General features: G+C 40.6%; 1 protein-coding gene across 3 annotated transcripts in view; it reads left to right on the forward strand.

The window, feature by feature from the left end:
- The window catches only part of CAMK1D (calcium/calmodulin dependent protein kinase ID), a 389,654-nt gene that overhangs the window by 220,933 nt on the left and 142,250 nt on the right, over window positions 1-26,471 (forward strand). For all 3 annotated transcript variants that reach the window (XM_070471985.1, XM_070471984.1, XM_070471983.1), the window contains one exon: window positions 8,244-8,318. In XM_070471985.1, coding sequence (XP_070328086.1) covers window positions 8,244-8,318 — 75 coding nt within the window. The remainder of the gene's footprint in view (window positions 1-8,243; window positions 8,319-26,471) is intronic.

Consider the following 26,471-nt stretch of genomic DNA (forward strand, 5'->3'; position numbering starts at 1 on the left):
AATAGACAGGATCTCTCCATGTTTATCTAATATCATAGATACATGAATGTGTGATAATTTTACCTCTATACATGTATATATATGTTTGTATATAGAGGTACATAATGAGACCACATAATTAGTGTTCATTTAAGAAATGAAGAAATCAAGTCAGAAAGTCATTTCAAGTCATTTCATGACTTGTCCAAAATCTTGCAGTTAGATGTGTCGGAGCTGAGACCTATAGTATGTCTTGATTGCTTAAGCATTTAAACTAATCAATATGTGTTTCTTTGTGTCCAGCATTATGGATTCATTTTGGTGAAGCAGCTGTTGATGATTTTGATCAAGAGCCTTTTAAAAAGTACCTCTTAGTAAAAATCTGGCAATACAACAATCCATTGACTTTTGTACTTGGGTTCACTAAGAGAATCAGGCTCTCATGCCCTGAAGAATTTATTATATATAATGAATTAACCTTCTCTCCTATGCAACTAATATGGTGCCGTCCTTGAAAGAATTGAGAAAATAGTCACTCAAATCATTCCTCTGTGTTCTGTTCAGATAAAGAAACTCAATTAACAAAAACTGGAGGGTGAAAATATCCTCCCATCTTAGCCCACTTTTGGAGGTACTCACCAGTTTAACTGTATCCTTCTAGACTTTTATTCTCTGCATATAAAACCATTTAGTATATACGTGGATATTCATACAAACAGATGGATGCAATGCAGTGTATACAACAACAGGTGATGAAAAAACTGGGGTAGTCCAGAGGCGAGGGACTCAGTCCTACAAAAGGTAAGGAATAGCAAGGGATTCACAGTGGAGGTGCTGTAAAATGGTCTCAGAGGGTGAATAGTTGAGTGAGAAGATTTGAGAGGGGTGAGCACACCTGTATGGCCAGAGAAGAAGGTGTACACTGGTGTTTGAGAGCTGCCTGGGTCCAGTAAAGTTCTGGCAGCACTGGAGGATGAGGTGGGATGGGTGTATTCTTGAAGACCAAGCAACATGGTACCTTGTAGGTCATGTCAAGTCATTTGGACTTTGTTCTGAACTAGGGGGAGCCATTGATGAATTTCAATCCGTTTGGTCAGTATATTCTATATTGTGGAATCATGGCTCTTTAAACAGCATGGAGAATGGTTAGAAAGAGAGCAAGACCAGAGGGAAGATGGAAGAACGATTCAGTGGTTGTAAACTGGGAGTGATCATCTATAAAATAGGAATAATAATACGTGCTTTATGGGGTTGTTTTGAAAATGAAATGTGATAACATCTGTGAATGTGCCTGTTAAGTTCTAAAAAGGAAAGGTATTATTTTTTTAATACCATCTGGCAAATATTTTAGCTCTATCACTTTCCCTTGTGACTGACAATATCCTGATTTTCTCAACAGTATTTCCTGTATTGCTTATGTATGTGCTCAGTCACTTCAGTCGTGTCCGATTCTTTGTGACCCCATGGACTGTAGCCTGCCAGGCTCCTCTGTCCATGGGGTTCTCCAGGCAAGAATACTGGAGTGGGTAGCCATTCTCTTCTCCAAGGAATCTGCCCGACCCGGGGATCAGACCTATGTCTCCTGAGGCTCCTGCATTGCAGACGAGTTCTTTACCACTGAGCCGTTGTATTGTTTATAATGACAGAAAAAAATGACCCGAGAAAGGAGGAAATTATTTTGTTTATTAAAAAAAGAAAACATACTGTTTGCTTAGACAAGCAAGAGTGGTTGCCAACATGTCAGAATGTTCTTCAGATATTTTTGAGGCTATTTGCGATGCCAGAGAATTGTAGCATCTTTTTTGTGAATGAAATTTAAGTTTTCTGGATTGTTTAAAAAAAGTTAAGAGTCATAGGAAGTGAAAGACCTAGTCCTTTAGGTCTTTGCTTGAGAGGGGCCTGCGTTTCCCCTGAGAAAGAGCTTTCTTGGACTGGACTGTTAGCCCAGAAGTGCTTAAGGGAAGAGGAGGACAGGAAACTGGTTGCTACTCATTGATGTAACTTCCATCTTGCACACCTGTGCTGAGATCACTCCTCCACCATCTTTGTTCTGCCTTCACTAGTAAACACCTTGTCTCATGTCCCCTTCTGATTACATTTACTTCCATCTCTTATTCTCCTGTGGCCTCTTTAACTTGAGTAGAGAGGTGACTTTTCCAAAGACCACACAAAGGAAAGATGTTTTGTTGCCTTTGCTTCTGATAATCTTCTTAGTGTTCATAATTGCTGCTGTGGTTCCCTGTCCCACTCAAGATCAGGGAAAAAAGGGTGAAAAAAAGCAAAAAAAAAAAAAAAAAAAACAAACCAAAAGGATTTTCACTTCTCTCCTCTTCTTTTTAGTGTTTTTCTAACCTCCCTCATTTTATGTGGAATTCAGAACGTGTGGCTCCTTGAAGTGTTGGAGAACTAGACCAGAGGGAGAAATGATGTCACTATCATTTCATAGGAGCGTGTGTAGTCAATAGGATGCTTGTCCTTTGGGTCCTGATGTTCTCTCTAGCTTGGGGGCTTGGAATGGGGCCTGCTTGTGCATTTGGCAAATTTTTTGCATGAATTAACTTTAAAATGTTTTCCTGGCTCTTCCTGGGGTTTTCTTGCTTGGCTGTCAGTTACCATGCAGGCAGAAGTCTGCAACAGTGTCCATATGCTGTTTTCCCATTCAGCTTTTCTCTCCCTCTCTCTGCCTGGGTCCATTTTCCTCTATTCACCTCCTGTATCCATTAGTGGAGATTTATGGAGATTTTGGCGTAAAAGTGAAAGTTGCTCAGTCGTGTCTGACTCTTTGCGACCCCGTGGACTATACAGTCCATGGAATTCTCCAGGCCAGAACACTGGAGTGGGTAGCCTTTCCCTTCTCCGGGGAATTGTCCCAACCCAGGGATCGAACCCAGGTCTCCCGCATTGCAGGTGGATTCTTTACCAGCTGAGCCACAGGGAAGCCCGATTTTAGTGTAATTACTATTTAAACCATTTCCCCTCTGTATGGAGATGTGCCATCCAGTGCTTACTTTGGGGCCTGGTAAGCAAGTGATTAAAATTAAGTGAGGTTCTTTTCATCACAGAGCTGTTTTTAGTGACATTATTCTTTTGAATTATGCACAGTTTAGAAAGGATTGCTGTTTGGGGGTGAACATTCCCTATGTATGAAGGTTCCTTGGCCCTGTTTTAGAGAGACTGAGGGCTGACCTAGGGATGTAGCTATGCAAGGATCACAGAACTTTGGTTTTCCATTTGCTTGTAGATGAGGTGCCCCACCTCTTTCCTGTCCACTTTCTTCCCCCTTCTGATGACACTAGCAGATGTAGGCTGGTTGAAGGCTCTTCCTAATTATAATTTCTGGACTCCTAACTGTTCCTTCTGCTTCTGAATAGCTCTCCCTCTGGCTCACTTTGACGCACTGGGATTTTGTCTGTCACGATGTTTATAATCAAGTATCTTGAGAGCTTCCAGTAGATTTCAGGAGAGTAATATACATCTCTGCCTAACTGCCTCCGGAGGTGGATATTATATTGTTAGTTATGAAACTTAATACTTTAACTTTAGGTGTTATGATTTTATACAGACAACTCAGAATTTATGAGAATATCTTTGATATTCTCATTATAAGTTAGTTAACAAGAAGTTACAGCATAAGTGCTTAAACAGGGGCTTAGGAGTTAGAATCTTGGCAAATCCATTACTAGTTGTATGACTTTGGAATGCTTTCTTAGCCTCTTGGGGGTCTTACTTTAAGTTTAGTTTTAGTTTAGTTTTCGTCTTTTAAAAATAGGGAGAGTGATAGCTACTTTGTAGGGTTGCTATATTAAATGAAATCCTTAAAAATACTTAATATAGTTTTGACACATGGTTAACACTCAAAACATGTTATATATAAAACATATGTAAGTGGGGCCTAAAGAAAGTTATAAAATTAATTCACTTGATTTAGATGTGTTACATCCCAGGGGACTAAGGAAACTGCATTTATCTCAAGAGTCCCAGTTGAAATATCTGAGAAAACAACGTAAGAGATATTGGCAAATCTTCCAAATATGAAAAAGATAGACTATGAGATGTATAGACAGGAAAGTTTGACTCCAGTGCACAGCAAAGTTCTGAAACAATAAATGAGGCATATGGATTATAATCATTTAGTAAAGACTGTAGTGGTTGCTAGGAGTCACCACAGGCTTAGCAAGAACAATTCTTCCCAAATACCCATTTCCCTTTCAAATAGTATTATGTGTTATGTAAAGTGAGGAATACCATTTCAGCAAAGAATCATAATTGTCCACTTATGGCTAGTACAGTAAAATAAATGGGCTAAAATTGCTGGCTTTGCAACTCAGCAGCCATCAAAGCCAGCTGATGAAGGTCTTGGTTTTCTTGATGGGGTCTCTGGTGGAATACCATGGAGTGCTGGCTTGTAACTTGCCCACTTAAGAGTTTAGGAATTTGGATGAAGAAATAGGGAATGGATGTGTACCAACAAAATATGCAGATGGCCCAAAGTCGAGAGGGGTCATAAATATAATGGAAGAGAGAATCAAACTCCAGAATATTTCTGGTTGTCTGAAGCATCACATGGAACCCCAAAGACTGAGTTTAATGAAGCTAAGTTCAAAAAGTCAAGCCTGAGTAAGAGAGGAGATCTTATTTGGTAGAAGTTCAGGCAAAAATGATCTGGTCATTTAACTGACCCTAAACTTTATATTATTCTATTCATTCAAGAAGCATGTACTGAAAGTATTAATACTACCTGTCATGTTCTTTTCTCAGCACTGGGGAGACAGTAATGAACAAAATAGCCAAAAATCCCTGCCTCCATGCAGCTTATATTCTTTATATGCCAACAGTCATGCAGCTACCTTAAAAAATCTACCTAAGGTTAAGCTTTATCTGCAAAATTTTAATATCCAGCTCAGTATAGTTAATAGCTCTACACTTATTCTTGATGCTGTATCTTGCACTGGGATCATTACTTTCAGTTCAGAATACCCTGCTCTGAACAAACAAAGCAAAACAAAACAAACAAAAGTGACAGTAACACAATGGAAGGAATAGAATTCATTTTGGAAGAGAACTGAAGGATGATAAGAAGAGTGAACTTCGTAGGGAAATTGTATCCCACAAATATTTGCAGGATATATGAGAAGAGCTTATATGATGTGTAAGCTTGTTCTGTGTTGGCACCAGGAGACAGTACTAATTATAAAGAAGATGATTTCTGGTAAATATAAGAAAGATTGCCTGTGAAGTATCCTGGATGCAGCTGGCCGCCCAGCTGTGTGTGTGAGCTCCAAGAGGGCCGAGGTACTTCTTGTGATTCCTAGTCGTGTGGTTAGTACACGGTGAGCACCCAGAGATGTGTGGATGGATATTCACACGGCATTTTGTAGGGATAATCTGGCTATGAAACAGTGTTTAAAATCTTCAGTTCTGTTTTCCTTAAGGAATCTGAGGGTGGAAGAAAGTACCCAGAGAACAGCTGTGGGGGACTAGGCTATAATCTTTTGTCACATTGTAACATTTACCAGTGAATTAAACCACTTTTCTTAAGAGACATTTAAAAGACCACTTTAGAATTTCTTGGAAATTAAAAAAAATATTTATTTGACTCTGCTGGATCTTATTACTGTATGTGGGATCTAGTTCCCTAACCAGGGATGGAACCCAGGTCCTCTGCATTGGGAGCACAGAGTCTTTAGCCACTGGCCCATCAGGGAGGTCCTGAAACTTATGATATGCTTCTTGATACATTATCCTACCCAACTTAACCACCATCATTTTTTTTTTTTTGAGGCCTTCACTATAATTCCCACCCAGGGCCTTGCTTTCTCTGAATTTAACAACAGTTGTGCAGTGCATAGCATTTAATTCTTCCTTCATTGCTTCATGGGTCTCTCCATCAAGGTGATAAGATTTTTGAGGGCAAAACCTTATTTTATTTTTTTCTTATATTCTCCCAGACACAGAGCAGAAAGTCAGAAAGTGATGATTGATTGATTGATTCATCAAAGGGAGAGTCAGTAGCTGTACGTTTGAGCCACTGTAAGAACTCGTGTAAGGCGTAGCAAGTTAAATAGACTTTAATTTCTCTATGCCTCGCATCCAAAGAAGGGACTTATATTTTTAATTTATTAGTCTCCTACTTTGGCTGAGCAGGTGCTTTGTATATAGTTGAATCTGTATTAATGGCTGTAGTCCAGGGTTCAAATTGTCTTCTTGGCCGAACCTCTGAGGGGAGCTAAGATTCTAGGTACAACCCCCAAGCCCAGTTTGGAGGCTCATTGATTGTGATTCATCTACTTGAGTGGCCAGATCTAGCATCTGCTTACATTTGTATTTCAGATAAACTGCAGTGCAGTATTTGGGACACACTTATATTTTAAAAGTAGTCATTGTTTATCTAGAATTGAATGTAACCGAGTGTCCTGTGTTTTATCTGGCAGTTCTCCATGTAAACCCCATTCCTTTCACATTCCCATAAGTCTAAGCTCTTAATTAACTCCCAAGTAAACTTCACTGAAAGAAAATATTTGTGCCTATGTGATCGATTCCAATGGTAATTTTTTTAATCAGAAAAGGGGAAAATCCATGCACTCTGTACTGTTTTTGTCATGTGTACTGTCTTTTTTCACATGTGTCCAATAATGATAATTCCACAAACATCTGGGGTGTCGGGGGTGCCAGGTTACTCTCTCATGGTTTCCTTGATGGAATAGTTTACTTCGTTCATATGATACATTGCTGATACTAGTTTGCTCCGGGACCACAGAAGCCACTGCTAGCAAATAGTTAGGTTCTCTGCCTTGGAATCAGATGAAATGTGAATTTGGGATAATCTGTCTTCTCACTTCCTACACATCAACTGCATTGACTGATAAGAGCTGCAGTGATCAAAGCAAAGCACAGCCTCTCTCAGTTAATTCTTTTGTTCTCTTGTTTCGTCTGCTCAAAAGGAAGATCATATTCGGGTTTGTTCTATCATAAATTTCTTTTGAGGAAAATTGCATTCATTTTCCATAAATAAATAATGACTTGTTTAGGAGCAAAGCAGCTCTATGCTATCAAGCAGCTCTGTGCTAGGTACTAAGGGGAAGCAGGATCAGTAGGATGTTGCGCCTATTTTCAGGGATTCACGGGAATCTGCCTGTTCAACGCTTGCTTTTAAGTGGCTCAGCAGTCATCTCAAAGAAGTTTGTGATAAGAGCTAATTAGCTCATAATGAAATGATTCTTCTCTCAAACGTTTTAAATAAACACCAAGTCGTATGTTTCGAGCAGAAGCTATTCCTAATTGGTGGTTCGAAGGGCAAGAATTAGACTGTTTTCTTCTCTTTTAGTTCTGTCGTTAGAACTTTGCTGATCCTGGTGTGGTCTGCAGACCAGCAGCATCATCATCTCCTGGGAGCTTGTTAGAAATGTCAGGCTCTCAGGCCCTGCCCGGAGTCCACTGAATCAGAATGTGCAGTGGGACCAGAATCCCCAGAGACTCATGTGTGCCCTTTGAGAAGCCCTGTCATAATACAGAATTCCTCCACCTCCCCTTGTGCAGACTGATCATCTGAGAATCTTGTTGAAACAGGTTCTTGGGCTCCAGCCTCAGAGATTCTGATTTTGTCTGAGGAGAATTTGCATTTCTCACCATCTCCCAGGAGATGCTGGTGCTGCCTGTTTGGGAAGCACAGGTCTCGTTTGCTTGCTCAACTGCCCTTTGAGGGTGGGTGACTAGAACCCCAGTGAGGTGGTCCGTCTAGTTTTCTATTACTTACCCTGGAGTCAGAAACCTGAAGGTGAATCTGATCCCTGCAGCATCCAGCCTGTTGTGGGGGTGGATTTGCTTACAGTGGGCTGTTCAGGTCAGTCTGTGATGGCCACTGGGAGGCTGCAAAAGAGGGAACAAGTAAATGCTCCTTGGAGGCTCAGCCTTCCGAAGTGGGCCCGGCAAGATAATAGGATTTTGGCCCATTCCTGGGATTCATGTGAATAAATGCTAGAGAGGTAGGGTGTACAGAGAAGCAGTGACGGTTATCCTGGATTGCTACAAGATCAGATACAGAGCCTCCAGAGAGAAGAGCAGAGAGCATGGAAGATGAATCGGGGGAAAAAGTCTGGGGAAAAGATGTAGAGGCATCTTAAAATGTCACCTTATAGTGTTTAGATTCTGTCTTAGAACTTTTTGCTATTACGACATGTGTTTGTTTTTTTTAAAGATAGCATGTCTCTTTGTACTTACATGTCTCATTGTACTTATTCCTTGTGTGCACTATTTTTTTCTTTCAGGATTAAGCATGAGAACATCGTGGCCCTGGAAGACATCTATGAAAGCCCAAATCACTTGTACTTGGTCATGCAGCTGTAAGTACTGTGTTTAGTTGTTTGTTTGCAGACCAGGGGTTGCAAACTCAGATGCCTAAAGGGTCAGGTTGTGAAACAAACTAATGGAATGGGTCAGTAAGACCCCAGGGGGTGGTGGGAACTGCGGGGCACTGGATTTAAGAATGTGTCTGTCTAAGGAAGGGGACCTTGAGACCTCACTTGCTCTGGTCTGCAGCTGCTGGATCAGGCTGAAAATCTGTAGTTCTCATAATGGAATCCAGTGCTACTATTGCAGGGTCACTCTATTTAGGATGTCTCTTGTAAATTTTTTTTAAGTGTGGGTTTTTAAAAAATTATTTTTGTTTATTATTCCCATATGACTTGCAAGATCTTAGTTCCCCAACCAGGGATTGAACCCATGCCCCCTGCAGCGGCTTCTTAATCACTGGACCTCCAGGGAAATTCTTCTTTTGCTTTTTAATGTGCGAGGTCCAAATGTTGCTTCCTGGAAGCACTTCATGGTCCTGTTGGGAAGTACACACTGCTTCTGTCTCCAGGAGAAACTCCCCGCCTTGTCTTCATTTCTAAGGAGCTGGGGGGTAGCAGCAGATGGCAGCTCTGTGTTCTGTCCCTTCCCTTCTCAACTTCTGCTGCTGGCAGATGAAAGTGCATGAGATTCATGCCAGTCACAAGAGACATGTAATTGGAGTCAGACTATGCCATTAACATAGTCCCCCCTTTAGAACATTTCTGCATTCCAGTAACTCTGGAGCTTAACAGAAGGTAGAAGAAATAAGAAAGCTGAGTATCTAGGTAGAGACCACTTGAACATTTGTTTTTTTTTTAAATGTGAGATGAAATTAGCCTCCCCACTTACACAAATGCTTTCCTCTAAGTGATATAATTCGTAGGAGTATCCTAGGATTAAATTTGTTAGCATTAAGTGATGGAAACTGGATCAGAGTGCTACATTTTCACCACGACTTGAGTAAATTCTGGAACACTGTGCTATTGAGCTTAATGACCAAGGGGGATTTTTGTTGAAGGTCAAAATATATAAATTTTGTTACTTATTGATGATTTTCAGACTTTGGATTTCCAAAGGTAGAAGATTTGAGGGTCAGGCTAACAGTTTTTTATTGATTTTCCTTTTCCTTATGAATGTTTAAACAGTGTATTAACTTGGAATCATCTGAACATGCAAACAGCTGTTCATCAATGCATTTGTTTAATATTTCATTATTTTAAGGTATTTTTAGTAGCTTATGAGATTTTTGTGTAGATACTTCTGAAAGTGTCCTAGGTTGGAAGCATGTGGGTGTTTTGACAAATGACAGTCTGAGGTGGTAACGAGCAGTTTTACAGGTTTGTGTGGTGGTGTCTGCCATGCAGTAGGCAATGACTGCTGGTTCCATGTTAAGTTTTCAACATCTTAGTGTGGTCTTTCCTAGTTCTGTGCTATTCTGTTTGTTTTAGCATTTAGCACATTTCTAGTTCTCCCCAAGTCTCATGTACTTCCTAGAAGCTCATGTAACTTTGTTTTATACAGAATCACCTCTTAAAGAAGCAGGTGAATCGCCTTTCCACCAATTACTGACTGCCCTGTAGGAAAAATAGGACATTTTGGTGACAAGAAAAAGCCCCACAAAATGTTCGTAGTATGTTGAAATGTGTGCTTTTTTATTGGTGATATCATAAAACCCCAAAGTATTGATACTTGAATCCAAAACTATATGTATCCACTTGCTTTAATTTCTCTGTTTATGGTAATGCCACCAAATAAGTGGAAAGCACCCCAAATGTATGTGTCTCAGCTCTGCCTCTTAATAGCTGGGTGTATTTTGGCAAATAACTGGGCCTTTCTCCATCTTAGTTTCCTTACTGTAAAAAAGCTTACATCATAATAATATATTTACATAGAGGGCTATAGTGAATACTGAGTGAGAAAAATGTGCGAGAAATGGTCTGTCATAAATAATAGGTCCTCAATGCAGACTAATTTCTTTATGGAATTATATCATTTTATCAGTTTGTCTCTGCAGATGGTCTTTAGTTTTATGAGATAAAGTTCAAGTACATTTGAATTCTGCCTTTCTAAGCAGCTTGATTATATACTTAGAAGCAGAAGCGTATGTAAAGGTAGGCTGGCAGGAGAGCATGCAAGTGTCCAGATTGGGACAAACTTTGAAACATTTCTCGTACTATTTTGTTATTGTCAGTGTGTAAATCTTCCATTGTCTTTGTTGAATTTATTCTGAAGTATTTTCTCTTTTCAATCCTCTTGTTTGTTTCATTTTTCCATTGACTCGCTGCTATTATATATAGAGTATATATAATTGTATAAAAATACAATTGATTTTTTTTTTTCTTTTATTAGTTGGAGGCTAATTACTTTACATCATTACAGTAGTTTTTGTTATACATTGATATGAATTAGCCATGGATTTACATGTATTCCCCATCCCAGTCCCCCCTCCCACCTCCCTCTCCACCCGATCCCTCTGGGTCTTCCCAGTGCACCAGGCCCGAGCACTTGTCTCATGTACCCAACCTGAGCTGGTTATCCGTTTCACCCTAGATAATACACATGTTTCAATGCTGTTCTCCTGAAACATCCCACCCTCGCCTTCTCCCAGAGTCCACAAGTCTGTTCCATACATCTGAGTCTCTTTTTCTGTTTTGCATATAGGGTTATCATTACCATCTTTCTAAAGTCCATATATATGTGTTAGTATACTGTAATGGTCTTTATCTTTCTGGCTTACTTCGCTCTGTATAATGGGCTCCAGTTTCATCCATCTCATTAGAACTGATTCAAATGAATTCTTTTTAATGGCTGAGTAATATTCCATGGTGTATATGTACCACAGCTTCCTCATCCATTCGTCTGCTGATGGGCATCTGGGTTGCTTCCATGTCCTGGCTATTATAAACAGTGCTGCGATGAACATTGGGGTGCATGTGGCTCTTTCAGATCTGGTTTCCTTGGTGTGTATGCCCAGAAGTGGGATTGCTGGGTCATATGGCAGTTCTATTTCCAGCTTTTTAAGAAATCTCCACACTGTTTCCATAGTGGCTGTCCTAATTTGCATTCCCACCAACAGTGTAAGAGGGTTCCCTTTTCTCCACACCCTCTCCAGCATTTATTGCTTGTCGACTTTTGGATAGCAGCCATCCTGACTGGCGTATAATGGTACCTCATTGTGGTTTTGATTTGCATTTCTCTGATAATGAGTGATGTTGAGCATCTTTTCATGTGTTTGTTAGCCATCTGTATGTCTTCCTTGGAGAAATGTCTGTTGAGTTCTTTGGCCCATTTTTTGATTGGGTCATTTATTTTTCTGGAGTTGAGCTGGAGGAGTTGCTTGTATATTTTTGAGATTAATCCTTTGTCTGTTGCTTCGTTTGCTATTATTTTCTCCCAATCTGAGGGCTGTCTTTTCACCTTGCTTATAGTTTCCTTTGTTGTGCAAAAGCTTTTAAGTTTCATTAGGTCCCATTTGTTTATTTTTGCTTTTATTTCTGAAATTCTGGGATGTGGGTCATAGAGGATCCTGCTGTGATTTATGTCGGAGAGTGTTTTGCCTATGTTCTCCTCTAGGAGTTTGATAGTTTCTGGTCTTACATTTAGATCTTTAATCCATTTTGAGTTTATTTTTGTGTATGGTGTTAGAAAGTGTTCTAGTTTCATTCTTTTACAGGTGGTTGACCAGTTTTCCCAGCACCACTTGTTAAAGAGGTTATCTTTTTTCCATTGTATATCCTTGCCTCCTTTGTCGAAGATAAGGTGTACAATTGATTTTTGTTCGTTAACCTACAACTTTGCTAGATTGTAGTAGTTGTTTTGTGGATTCCTTAATGTTTTCTGTCTACACAGTCATGTCATCTGCAATCCACATTAATTCTGGTTGGCCCCCAGAGGAATTGTATTTGGTAAAATGTTGGTAGTTTAGTCCTAAATATTAAGTGTATTTTAATGTTGTAATTATATCCCTTTAAAGTATTTTATGTCAGATATTTTGAAAATTGAGATGGACCTTTCTTATTCTTTCCTCTTCTCCATTTGTTATCTAAGCCAGTGATATTTCTTTAAAGCAATGACAAAAAAGAAAGAACGAGGGAGAGAGGAAGGAAGGAAAGAAGGAACAAAGCAATGACAGGAAACCTTTGATATATCAGAATACAATCCTGGGGAAATCTTTGGTCGGGTTGAGGATTTTGTGGGCTTTATTGTCCTTGTTGTTGTGTTTTAGCTTTTATTGATAAGTCTCAATAGTTTTTGTTCCCGAGACCCCTGTGTCTTTTCTGCCTAGATCAGCGGAAGGAGGTTTGGGTTTTTTTGTTTGTTTTTGAAGAGTTTAGAAAGTCCTTATTTTCTAAATACTCGGGGCTGATCTAGAACACAGCATCTGAGGGGAAGTGTATTTCACAATATTTGTGCCTGGGAGGTTTCTGGTTTCCTGGGAAACATCATCTTGGTCACTGACACTCAGATATAATAGAGGATGCTCAGCCCCCTAATTTTATTACTTAGCTAATTGCTGTTTCGACTCTGAATATGTAGCATACTTGTTCCATTGCTGTTGCAGCAAAAGACACTAGATTGTTTATAGAGGTCTATATTTAAATTTTATTTGGGTTTTGGGACAAATATCTTTTTTTTCAGAATGCTTTTTTCTGGAACTTGCTGCTCTGTTTTAGTTCTTTTTTTGATTATTGAGAGATAATTGACTTGTAACTTCATATTCATTTTAGGTGTACAACATAATGAATAGTTCTTTTTGGAAAGTTCTTTAGATAGCGTGAGGTCAAAATGACACTGGGGTAAGTTATAGAAGAGAAGTCAGTTTGTTTAAACTTTGTTTCTGGCCTGACTTTGTGGAATATTAGCCCACATACCTGGAGATGATAAAAGACCACCCTCAACTCCCCCCCTTCCACATCTGTAACAACTTAGAATGTGAAATACACTTCGGGCTGATAAAATTAAAAGGACAAATCAGAATACTTTTGAAAGAATGAGATTATACCTCGTATTGAGTTGAATTATATCATATTTTCAGTTAGGCTTAAATGTCTATATGTGGTAACTCCTGACTTTATATCCTCTCAGTCTAGACCCTTCCCTACATCCAGGCTGTATATCCAGCTGTCTGCTTGGTGGCTCCACTTGGCCGTGTCATGAGCATTACTAACTCACGAGATTTGAAATAAACTCCTGAATGTTCCACAGAGTCTGCTTCTCCTGCTGTCGGTCTCATCTCAGCAGATGGTAAACTCCTTTCTTCCAGTTGCTCAGGCCAAAAGCGAAGTCCTCCTTGACTCATCTTTTATTCTCCTATGCCCCACAGTCCCATCAATCGGCACACCCTGTGGTTACGCCCTTGAGACTGTCCTGAGAATTCAGCCACTTTGTCACCATCATCACCACCATGAATAAACTCCTCTTTCCTCCCCCAGCCTTGCCCCACTGCCCTGTTCTTTCTCAGCGTGTTAGCCAGACCTTGTCTTGCCTCTGTGGAAAGCTCCCACTGGCTTCCCATTTCAGAACCCCGAGCTCCAGCAGTGGAGGTACGGAGTCTTAACCACTGCATTGCCAGGGAAGGTCCTGAGACCAAATCCTTGAAGCAGCCTCTAGGATCTTCCATGTCCAGATACCCTGGTCACCTCTCTGACCTCATCTCCCACTCCTCTCATTACTTCACTCAGCTGCATTATTTCAGTCACCTTGCTTTTCCTCACACACACTGTGCTTGCGCCCCAGTGGACCTTTGTTCTGCTTGGACCTCTGTCTCTTCAATATCTTCATGCTGTCATGGGAATACTAGAAATATTAGAGTTTCTACCAAATGTCACTTTTTCAGTGAGTTGTTCCCAGCTCCCCTGTGAAACAGCACCTCTCTTCCTGTCTCCTGCCACATGTTCATTCATTCCCTGTCCTCTTCCCAGCTTGATTTTTCTCTATACCACCATCAGAAAATGTCCCTCCGCTTTGTTCTCTGCTTACAAACGTGCTTGCACACTGCGGTGGGCACTTGCCAAATATTTGTTCCATTAATGATCACCTATAAAAGGAAAAGTGGTTAACATTTATTCACTCATTTAATTCTTACCCCAAGGAGCAATTTTATCCAAATTTTACATGAAGAACTTGAGCAGAAATGTTGGATCCTTCATCCAAGCCAGAGGGTGACCCAGTGGATACTCTTAATCGATGTATTATCAGTGTAATACAATACACTGGTAACGTTTTCTAGGAAAAAAATCTTGTAGGTAGTATTAATGTGAGTAGTTCAGTTTATCTGGAAAAATTTATTACTTAGTATTCCATAAAAGCTTTGGTAACTGTAAAATGCCCTCTATTTTGTATTCATTTGTGAGGGGAAAAATTTACTAAATGATATCACAGGAAATCGCTAAAGCAATCTCAATTCATTCACACCAATGATCATGTCTCTTTCTTAAAATAATTTTTTCAATTAATGAAGAAATGGATGAACGTGTTTTATCAATATTGTGACTTTCTGCATTGGCATATACCACATAAGATAAAGACATTTCTAATATTCCTTTTATTCCATGATAACATTAAGATATGTACAGCTAGTTACCCGCTGAGCCTGAAAACTAGTGATTAAACACATATTCTTTAAAGAATGTTAATTTTATTCCTGAGCAGTCTAAGACACAAAAATATATGCAGCTTCCAAGAGAAAATATGATTTATCTACTTCATTAGCTGGTGCACGAAGCTGTTTGAATAGTTCCTTGTTTGTGGGTTGTCAGTGTTAGCTTCATGTGGATATTGTATTCATAATTCATACTGTGTGTTCCCAGAAACAGTTTTAATTAGAACACAAATTATGACTCCCAATAGAAAGTCTTCTTTAAGTAGCCAAGCATAATCATGAAGACAAAAGTGCTTCAGACTATGACACCTTAGTATATTTACATATAGATTACCAAAGTTTTATCTCTGCTTGCAGCAGGCACTAATTGAGGTCCCAGAGGACCTGTGACTTCTGTTCAGTGTTGGGTGGGTGGGCGGGGGCTGGGGGCCCCCGGGAGGTGTGGCTGGGCGAATCCAAGGCTCTCTTTGCAGTGGAGCCATCATAACCTGCAAGGCCGAGAGGCCGGTACACAGAGAGGGACATGTCTTTGGGGGCTCAGGCTGTATGTGGTCTTAGTCCGGTGGGGTTTCAGTCTGGCTGGGATTGGGGGTGGTGTGTCCTCTTGGTGGGAGATGTGGTTGGAGACCTTGGCAGAGACAAACCTAATACTGCAGCTGCTGCCATCCTCCCGGCTCATTACTTAATATGGCTTTATTGTCTTCCCCGCCACTGAAAAGCCTGCTGAGAGTTAAAGAGCTTAGAGGGTGAAGAAGGAAAAGAAGCGAAAAAAGCCGAGATCCAGTATAGTCATGGGCCAGTTTCACTAGGTTCAACTGTGAACTTGCCAAAATACAATCACATTTTTTAGACCTTTTAAGATTTTTTTTTTTAAGTAAGCATTTACAGCTATACATTTTCCTCTTAGCTGTGCTTTTGCTGAATCCCATTTTTGGTATATTGTGTTTCCATTTTCACTTGTCTCAAGATAGTTTCTCCTTTCCCTTGTGATTTCTTCTTTGACTTGGTGTGTTGTTTGATTTCTACATATTTATCAGTTTTCCAGCTTTCCTTCTGCTGTTGATTTCCTTGTGATCATAAAAGAAACTCTGTATGACTTCATTCTTTTAAAATTTAATTTTTTGTGTTTTGTTTCTTAAAATATCCTGGGGAATGTTCCATCTGAACTTGACAAAACTGTGCATCTACTGTTGCTGGGTGGTATAGTCTGTGTATGTCTCTTGGGTTCAGTTGGGTTGTAATGATGTTCAAAGCCTCTATGTCCTTATTGATGTGATGTTTGGCTGTTCCATTTATTATGGAGAGTAGTGTATTGAAGTCTCCTTCTAGTTTTATAGAGCTGCTTCTCTCTTCAATCCTTCTGATGTTCGCTTCATGTATTTTGGACCTCTGACATGATACATGTTTGATGCATGTGTCTTCTTGTTGAATGGATCCTCTTATCAACATGTAATATCCTTCAATGTCTCTTATAACAGTTTGACTTTATAATCATGTTTTAATGCAATCATGTTTGATACATTATAATTTTATTCTAAACAACATCTTAGACTTCCCTGGTAGCTCAGCTAGTAAAGAGTCTGCCTGTAATGCAGGAGACCCTGGTTCAATTGCTAGGCTGCCCACTCCAGTATTCTTGGGCTTTGCTGGTGGCTCAGATGGTAAAGAATCTGGCCTGCAGTGTGGGAGTCCTGGGTTTGATTCCTGGATTGGGAAGATCCCTTGGAGGAGGGCATGGCAACCCACTCCAGTGTTCTTGCCTGGAGAATCCCCATGGACAGAGGAACCTAGTGGGCTACAGTCCATGGGGTCACAAAAAGTCGGACACAACTGAGCAATTAAGCATAGCACAAACAGCATCTTACCCATTTTATCCAGTTTGAACAAAGTTGACTACTTTCATGAAATCTAATGAGTTCTTTAAAGTATGCACAATTTAAAAATCCTAGCGACTAAACTACTACTACCATATACATTTTAGAACAATTGTAAAAATTTTGATAAGTTGCATCTGGTCACTAATATGGATTCAAATTTGAGAATCATAAAAGTATATAAAAAGTAGAAGCATCCATAGAATATAAAACATCAATTTCAGAAATTACTCACTTACTAACTTACACATTGTACACATATTTATTTGATTTAAGGATACATGTAATGGTGTAGAGTCAGCAATTGGAGCTTATAAAATAAAAAAATAGAGATATCTCTGTGGACTTAATTGCTTCTAATTTTCTAGTAGATAAACATTTGAGGCTTGTAAAAAGCATGCATATAAATTAATTAATATAAAAAATTTCTGCATATATCAGATTAGACATTCTAGTATAAGATGCCCCTGAATTACAATTCCATTTGATGACTTATTAAAAGAACCAGACTCTCTACTCCAAGTAAACTGATTTTCTCACGCCCTGAAAGTAGGATGTGGATGTCCTGGCCTCAGAGTTTCTCTCATGTCTTCCCAGGTTTTTAAATGCTCTTTCTCCTCTTCTGAGGCATTTGGACCCTCTCTTTTCTCTTGACCATCAGACTAAACCCTTCACATCCCACCCAGACTCCTTAATGCTTCATTTTTTTTTTCTTTTAAAGCAGCCCTTCAGCCTGGAGCACAACCCTCTTATACCCAGCACATCCATCAAGCTAAGTACTAATCACCTTCCACCCAAGGGTGTCACCTCCACTAGAGCCTTCTCTGTGACCTTAGAGAATTCTGCACAAACCTTGAAGAAAGCAGTCATGAAATTGTTCCTCTTTAGAATGTAAGCTGTGCACCCGCTGTGGTCCCAGGGCCCCAGCTCACAAAGACTCACTCTTTCCTGAAATTCTGTACGTTTACAACCTGCGTGGTCATTCTGCGGCTTAGTAACCATTCACTCACATACTCAGCAGGTGCTTCTGCAGCCCCTGCCTTGAGTCTGGGTTTATTAACCCGGGAGATACAACAGTGAATCCCGTGGACTCCGTTCCTCAGCAGTGCAAACATTACAGCAGGAGAGACAAACAACAGATGAACAGGTCACTTCATAAGCAAGTTCCCATCTACCAGGCAGTGGTAAGGTCTATCGCGAAAAGGAGAGTCGGAGGATGTGAAATTCTGAAAGGTGGGTGAGTGGTTTGCTATTTTATACACGTGGTCGGGGAGACCTGTCTGAGAAGTGACATTTGAGCAAAGACCTGAAAGAGATGAGGTCATGAACCACATGGCCAGGCCTGACTTGACTGGTGTGGCTCACGGAGCCCCGCACCCATAAAAGCCTCTGCCCTTGGAGTTCAGTGTTTTGTACTTGCCATCTTAAAATTCTTCTTTTTTTTCTTTTTTAAATAAAACCTTTTGATTTTGTATTGGGATATAGCTGATTAACAATGTTGTGATGGTTTCAGGGGAACAGCAAAGGCCCTTCGCCATACATATCCATGTATCCATTCTCCCCACGTCCCCCTCCCACCCAGGCTGCCACACATCACGGAGCAGAGTCCCCTGTCCGTCCAGTAGGCCCTTGTTGGGTAGCCATTCTAAATACAGCAGTGATTGACTCTGAATCTGGGTTTCCTAAGTGAAGTCCCAGGAACTTGGAGCAGCGGCTTGTATCCGGTTCCACCTCCTGTCGTCTTCCCACCTGACCCCTCCTCTCCTGCTCCCACCCCGTGGGGATCTGGGCATGATGGGGCTTCCGGTCCCATGTTTGCAGCTCACACCCCAGTGCAAGTGGAACTGCAGGTGCCGTGGGGTCTGCGCTCACCCCACAGGGGAGTATCCCTGTGACCGAAGGAGCGTGACGTTAAATAATGTAAAAAAGGAAAAAAGCACCATGACAGGTTGAGTGAGAGACAGTAGAAAAAAGAGGGGGGGGGGGTTTTCCTGGCTTTTGAGCAAGAAACGTTCGGTTTTATTTTACACTTGGCCCAGCCTTTGCTGTGGCCCACCCTGCATGTGGCTGTCAGAGGAAACATCCGGTAGCGTGACCCCAGGAGCAGGAGGGGGGAGCAGGCGCGCCCCGTAGGAGGGGACAGTCAGGGGGCTGAGAGGCTGCTGGGACGCAGGGCGCAGGCGCGCTGCTCAGCAGAAGGGCCCGGGCGGGGACGGAGCGCGCCTCCAGTGGGGCCCGGATTCAGCAGGAGGCGGCGGTAGCGGGGAGGAGGTCTGAAGGGGGGAGTTCCAGAACACTCCACAGTTTACCTGTGTCCTGGCACATTTACTGTTAAGTGACTGCGTCCTGGATTGCCAATTTAAATCTGAGTTCCTGCATGGCAAAGACAGTACTGAGTCCTGGGATGGAGGCCAAGGTGACCTTGGAAATAATCAGATTCAACCCCAACTCTGTCCTTTTGAGGGAATCACTGCCCTTTCCTTGGGATCATGGAAATCCAAATGGTTTTTCAGATTATTTCATGGGGAAGGTTGAGGCTATTCAGTGTAAACTCCCTTCTGTTCCATTGGAGATTTTGTCCAGCATCTGGAAGGAGATTTGGGGGTGATCTCATGGGGTTTGGGCTTCCCTTGTGGCTCAGCTGGTAAAGAATCCGCCTGCAATGTGGGAGACCTGGATTTGATCCCTGGGTTGGGAAGAACCCCTGGAGAAGGGAAAGGCTACCCACTCCAGTAGCCTGGAGAATCCCATGGACTGTATAGTCCATGGGGTCATAAAGAGTTGGACACAACTGAGTGACTTTCACTTCACTTCATGGGGTTTATTTAAGAAATTAATTTAAGGATGCTGCAAAAGGAAAGAACCATGGATGCCGGGCCATCTCCTGCCTCTGATGAGGTGACAGCTCAGCACCTGGCCTCCCTGGTTTGTTTGTAAAGTGGAAGATTCTCATCGTTGTTGTTTTCTTGTTTCAGACAAGCCTGAGGTCTCAGGTTTTGAGTTCCAAGGTCTGTTTCATTTGCTGTCCCGATTTTCTCAGTGTGAAACAAGCATAGACGTTAGAAGTCCAGTAGCTTGGTTTTCTGCATGTGCTAACCCAGTCTCTCCGTTTCCCAAGATGACATTTTTAAAACCATGTTCTGTCTCTCTGAATCCATGGGGCTTCATTGATAAGGCAGGTTGATGATGAAGCTGGTTTGGCAGCCCTGATTAGTGTAGGAAATTCGATGTTTTACGGGGTGGGGCGAGCGGGAATGGCTGGGGGTTGTAGAGAGGTTCTCTGGCTGCTGTCTGGAAGCAGGCATTTAGAATTCTGCTAGTTCTGGATAATTAACTTTACATCTTGAAATAAAAATCCTTGCTTCTTTGAAGCTCAGACTCTCAAGCTTTGTTTTCTTCCAGCCTTCCTTGTTTCTGTCATCTCACCATCTTCTTTCTTTCCTTCCAGTTTTATTGAGATAGAATTGACATACAGGGCTATGTAAGTTGAAGGTATACAGCACAATGGTTTGATTCCTGTGCATCATGAAGTGATATCACAATACCTTTGATAAACATCCATCATTTCATATAGGTACTTATGACAAGAACTTCTAGGATTTACTCTCTTAACTTTCATTTGTAATATATAGCAGTATTATTTACATTTATCATGTTGTAAATTATATCCCTCCTTATTTATAATTGAAAATTTGTACTGTTTGACCCCACCTTCTTTTATACATTGAAGACTTTGTTGTCTGATGCATTAATTTCTACCTGTTCTCAGCCTAGCTGACAGCAATCCCTCAATTTTTAAAATTTCTTGCCTCTTCTTTGGCATTATTGGAGTCCCCCAATGCCTCCCTCCTGGGTTTCCTTATATAGTCTGCACCCTTCCAGTATCTCCATGATCACTCCCCTGCCAGCATCCTTCCTTCCTTGCCTGCTGTATCCATCTTGCAGATGCAAAACTTGACATTAGTGTGACTTCTCCTATATCAGGGCTGCTGGGTACCACTGGAAGATAGGACACATTCTGGTGGCTTGGAGCTGCTGAAAATTAAATGGTCTCCAATCTCAGCCCAGTCCAGCATCACTCAGCTTTCCTCTCATGTGATTCTGGTGAGATTCTTCTTCCGTTCTCTTGTTTTCCCCTTACTCCATACATTCATTGTTCTTCTAAGCTACCTGCTCCATCGATTGGAAATTAGAACTCTATGAGCCTTTAAGGATGGTACTTTGTAAATCAGTATAAGAATACTAAAATGGTATCAAATTTCTTGTAAACAAACCCCCCAGATTTTGATTTTATAAGTTAAAAAAGCAGCTGGAAATCTTTCATCAAAGTATTCAGCAATTCAAGTGCAAAACAATAGCAACTTTTGACACTTTTAGCAAATTGCAGTTATTGAAGACAAAACTTGAAAACACATCCCTGTGAAAGAAGGAAACTGAACAAATTACATGATGAGAGCTCAAATAATGTCTTATATATACATATATGTATATGTATACATACATATGCAAGTTATGGCATATACATATACATTGTATATATGTATACAAACTTATCGTTTCAAGATTTTTTGATTGTCCTTTGGAATAACTGAATCTGTGAGCAGCATCTTGGTGGAACTCCTACTTTTAATTGGAAAACTTTGTATCTGTACTGCAATGGATTGAGACTGGGAAGACTGTTTTGCAGCTTTCACATATAGAGAAACATTTAAAAAATTATCAATAGAGACGAATTATTTGAAAGGCTTTGTCTTTTAAAAGGAAGGTAGTATTTATCAAAGAAAGATAGTATTTGTTCAACAAAGGTAGAAAAATGACAGTAACTATATAAAAATACTTGGGCTGAAGTATTTATACATTTTGACTTAAAATTTACAATTTAGAGTGTTTTTGTTTAGCAGGACTTACTTTGAATGTACTAGGTATTAAAGCAGTTACATAAAGAGTGTTTTCTAAGTTAAAAATATTATGGCTAATAGAAAAAACTCACTTGAATTTGTTCACTATTTCAAATTTAGTGATTATAAAATACAACCTTGAAGATTGTAAGTAATTTTATGAAAAATTTTAAATAATAGATTCAGTTCAGTTCAGTTGCTCAGTCGTGTCCAACTCTTTGCGACACCATGAACCGCAGCATGCCAGGCCTCCCTGTCCATCACCGACTCCCGGAGTTCACCCAAACCCATATCCATTGAGTCGGTGATGCCATCCAGCAATCTCATCTTCTGTTGTTCCCTTCTCCTGCCTTCAGTCTTTGCCAGCATCAGGGTCTTTTCAAATGAGTCAGCTCTTTGCATCACATGGCCAAAGTATTGGAATTTCAGCTTCAACATCAGTCCTACCAGTGAACACTCAGGACTGATCTCCTTTAAGATGGACTGGTTGGATCTCCTTGCGGTCCAAGGGACTCTCAAGAGTCTTCTCCAACACCACAGTTCAAAAGCACCAGCACTCAGCTTTCTTCACAGTCCAACTCCCACATCCATACGTGACCACTGGAAAAACCATAGCCTTGACTAGACGGACCTTTGTTGACAAAGTCATGTCTCTGCTTTTTCATATGCTATCTAGGTTGGTCATAACTTTCCTTCCAAGGAGTAAGCGTCTTTTAATTTCATGGCTGCAATCACCATCTGCAGTGATTTTGGAGCCCCAAAAAAATAAAGTCTGACACTGTTTCCACTGTTTCGCCATCTATTTGCCATGAAGTGATGGGACCAGATGCCATGATCTTAGTTTTCTGAATGTTGAGCTTTAAGCCAACTTTTTCACTCTCCTCTTTACATCAAGAGGCTTTTTAGTTCTTCTTCACTTTCTGCCATAAGGGTGGTATCATCTGCATATCTGAGGTTATTGATATTTCTCCCGGCAATCTTGGTTCCAGCTTGTGCTTCCTCCAGCCCAGGGTTTCTCATGATGTACTCTGCATAAAAGTTAAATAAGCAGGGTGACAATATACAGCCTTGACATACTCCCTTTCCTATTTGGAACCAGTCTATTGTTCCGTGTCCAGTTCTAACTGTTGCTTCCTGACCTGCATACAGGTTTCTCGAGGCAGGTCAGGTGATCTGGTATTCCCACCTGTTTCAGAATCTTCCACAGTTTATTGTGATCCACACAGTGAAAGGCTTTGGCATAGTCAATAAAGCAGGAATAGATGTTTTTCTGGAACTCTCTTGCTTTTTCAATGATCCATCAGATGTTGGCAATTTGATCTCTGCTTCCTCTGCCTTTTCTAAAACCAGTTTGAACATCTGGAAGTTCACGGTTCATGTATTGCTTTAGATATGGATTTAAAGAGGGATGTGAATTAAAAATTAATCAAAATAGGTGACTATGTTCCAAAAGTATTTATTCTGCTTACATTATTTTCTGATATTCATATAGTCATCAGAAAGAAGTTTTTTTTTTAATGTAATATATGTGGATATAAGTTGTCTTATTTCTTGGAAATAAGTTTCTTTTTGAAGATAGTTATTTAACAAAATTCTTTTTAATCGACCTACCAATGTGGTAAGCCAGTTTTCAGTCCATAAATAAAAAATTCAGAAATCATTTTATTTACTTCAGTGGCTTCTTTTACTCTCTGAATAGGATGGTTGGTTCCTAAATAATTCAGTAGTTCTTGCTGCAATTCTCTTTCTAATCTGCTTTCTCTCTAGGAATTACACCAGTCCTTCCTGTCTTTTCCCACTGTCCCATAAGTGATTTCATTGCACTCTTTTTGCTCTTCACTTGCTCACACATGTGTCTCTTCTAACTGAAAGCTCCCTTGAAACATTGTCTTATTTGTACATTCTCAAGATTTATCCCAATGCCTGGAACCTAAAAGATTCATAATTGATTATTAAGTAAATTTTTTCTGATTATTGATATTGAGTAAATTATTAATGATTATTAAGTAAATCATTATTCATAAAATGATTGTTAAGCAAATGAATTTAGGAATCTAGGGATTATTTTGTATAACACCCTAATAGGCTAATGTGTCCATATGCATTTGCATTCAACATACCTTTCTTTTCATCACCCCTCAGTAACCATTTATTCAGACCCCCTAGTGACAAGCACGAGATTGAAAACATTTCAGGGCAGCTGCACATGGTGTTTCCACTCATAATGGTTGCGGGAGTGCTCTCTAAAATAGGGATGAAGTTGCATTGCATACAGATGTGACATCTGATGCCTTTAAAACATACGAATGAAGCCTAAGAAAAGTGCATCATTAAAGAAGGGGAATTTCTTGTCTGCGAGAGCATGATGTACGTAGACATCACTAGTATACTAACCACAGAGCCCAGTTTGTAAGGCTTATGAGTAGGCAGCGGGGCTCGCATTCAGGGACTAGGATGCAGCAGGAAGTGTTTTCTAACATCTTAAAGTTTTAAGAAACCGTCATTCTCTTGGAATAAAGTGGAGTTCCTTGAGTCAGCAGGGGATTTCAATGGATCGGTAACATCTGTCTGAACAGCATCTCTGTAGGGTCAGATGGGATGGGGAGTGGGGGAGAAAGTGTGTTGGGTCAGATATGCGGTCAATGCAGAGGAAGTGAGCATTTCAGAAGCAGTCCCAACCGGAATATTTCCTGCCAATTGATGCCAAGTTATTTGGAAGAAAGGACTCCAGCTATTTTAGTTTATAAACCCTTGATAAAGGTCCTTGAAGGGGGTGGCTAAATCTTTTAGCCATTCCTGAGTAGAGTTGGAATTTGTTAGTTCATGTATCTAAAAACTAAAGTACATGCAAATAATGGAATTGTTCTAAAATCATGTTTAAATGACTGTTTCAGTTCAGTTCAGTCACTCAGTCGTGTCCAACTCTTTGCGACCCCAATGAATCGCAGCACGCCAGGCCTCCCTGTCCATCACCAACTCCCGGAGTTTACTCAAACTCATGTCCACTGAGTTGGTGATGCCATGCAGCATCTTGTCCTCTGTCGTCCCCTTCTCCTCCTGCCCCCAATCCCTCCCAGCATCAGTGTCTTTTCCAATGAGTCATCTCTTAGCATGAAGTGGCCAGAGTATTGGAGTTTCAGCTTTAGCATCAGTCCTTCCAATGAACACTCAGGACTGATCTCCTTTAGGATGGACTGGTTGGATCTCCTTGCGGTCCAAGGGACTCTCAAGTCTTCTCCAGCACCACAGTTCAAGAGCATCAATTCTTCGGCGCTCAGCTTTCTTTATAGTCCAACTCTCACATCCATACATGATCACTGGAAAAACCATAGCCTTGACTAGACGGACCTTTGTTAACAAAGTAATGTCTCTGCTTTTTAATATGCTATCTAGGTTGGTCATAACTTTCCTTCCAAGGAGTAAGCATCTTTTCATTTCATGGCTGCAATTACCATCTGTGGTGATTTGGGAGCCCAAAAAATAAAGTCTGACACTGTTTCCACGGTTTCCCCATCTATTTCCTATGAAATAACTGTTTAACTTTGCTCAAATATCTATCTTCCCAAGAGCAGTTTGCTTAACTAAGTAAATTGATCCTGGCCCCTTATGAAGAGGCTGAGCAGCTCATCATCTGATTCCAGGAATAGTTTTCCAGCCACTGAATTATGCATATTTATATTCAGAAAAGCCACTCCCAGCCCCTCTCCGTGTGACTCACTATCTCCTGTTCTGTCATCCCTGGCTTGTTAGAGGAAATGGCGTTTCTGAATGGTGGAAACACGGGAGATTAGGGGTGGGTAAGTACCTGGAGGTGGGTGGACTTGCATCTTGAGGACAACTGAATGGACAGTAGTGGGAATTTTGGACACTTCAGGGAAGTTTTGCAGGAGATTTTGAGGGCCCTTCAGTTGTATTTTATTTTGTTCCATCCATCTCCCAGCTATAGCACCCCACTCACTCTGCGTATGACCCAGAGAGTTGATGCATTCTGTGCAGAGGAGGAAACAGTTTTCTGGGTTGGACTACATCAGGTAGCAGTGAGTAGCAGTCAGACCTCCGCAGTGGCATCTGTCAATAAAACAACACAGTTGCACAGGGACATCTTGATTCTAAGCTTCTAGATGCTCGGGTAGCATCTAGAAATTAACATTGTTTCCACATTGAGAGTTCCATTTATACCATATCGTACATGGAAATATTATGCCCTGGATAAGCTTACTTCATTAAGTGCTTCAGTTCAGTTCAGTCCCTCGGCCATGTCTGACTCTTTGCAACCCCATGAACCATAGCACTTCAGGCCTCCCTGTCCATCACCAACTCCCGGAGTCCACCCAAACCCATGCCCGTTGTGTCGATGATGCCATCCAAAGCACATTAAGTGCTTACATGGGTGGTTTTAATAAGCACTGTGCATAATATTATGTAGCATGTGCATTAAAAAAAAAAAATCTTTTGGCCACACCACACCACATGTGGGATCTTAGTTTCCTGGCCAGGGATCAAACCTGAGCCCTCTGCAGTAGAAGTGTGGGTTCTTAACCACTGGACCACCAGGAAGTCCCTGTAGCATGTATTCATACCTGTGTTTTTAAATAAGGTTATATAGGTTATACAGGCACATGTATGCTTATATATACAGAGTGTCTAGAGGAATATTGAGAAAACTGCTCAGAGTTGATTCTTGGAGGAAAGCATTCATATTTAGAATAGGAAGAAAACTTATATTTAATATATACCCTTTTATACTATTTGAATTTCTTTTCTTAAACCATATTTTTTTTAAAATTAAGG

Source organism: Odocoileus virginianus, chromosome 9 (assembly GCF_023699985.2).
Source record: "Odocoileus virginianus isolate 20LAN1187 ecotype Illinois chromosome 9, Ovbor_1.2, whole genome shotgun sequence".
NCBI classification, from domain to species: Eukaryota; Metazoa; Chordata; class Mammalia; order Artiodactyla; family Cervidae; genus Odocoileus; species Odocoileus virginianus.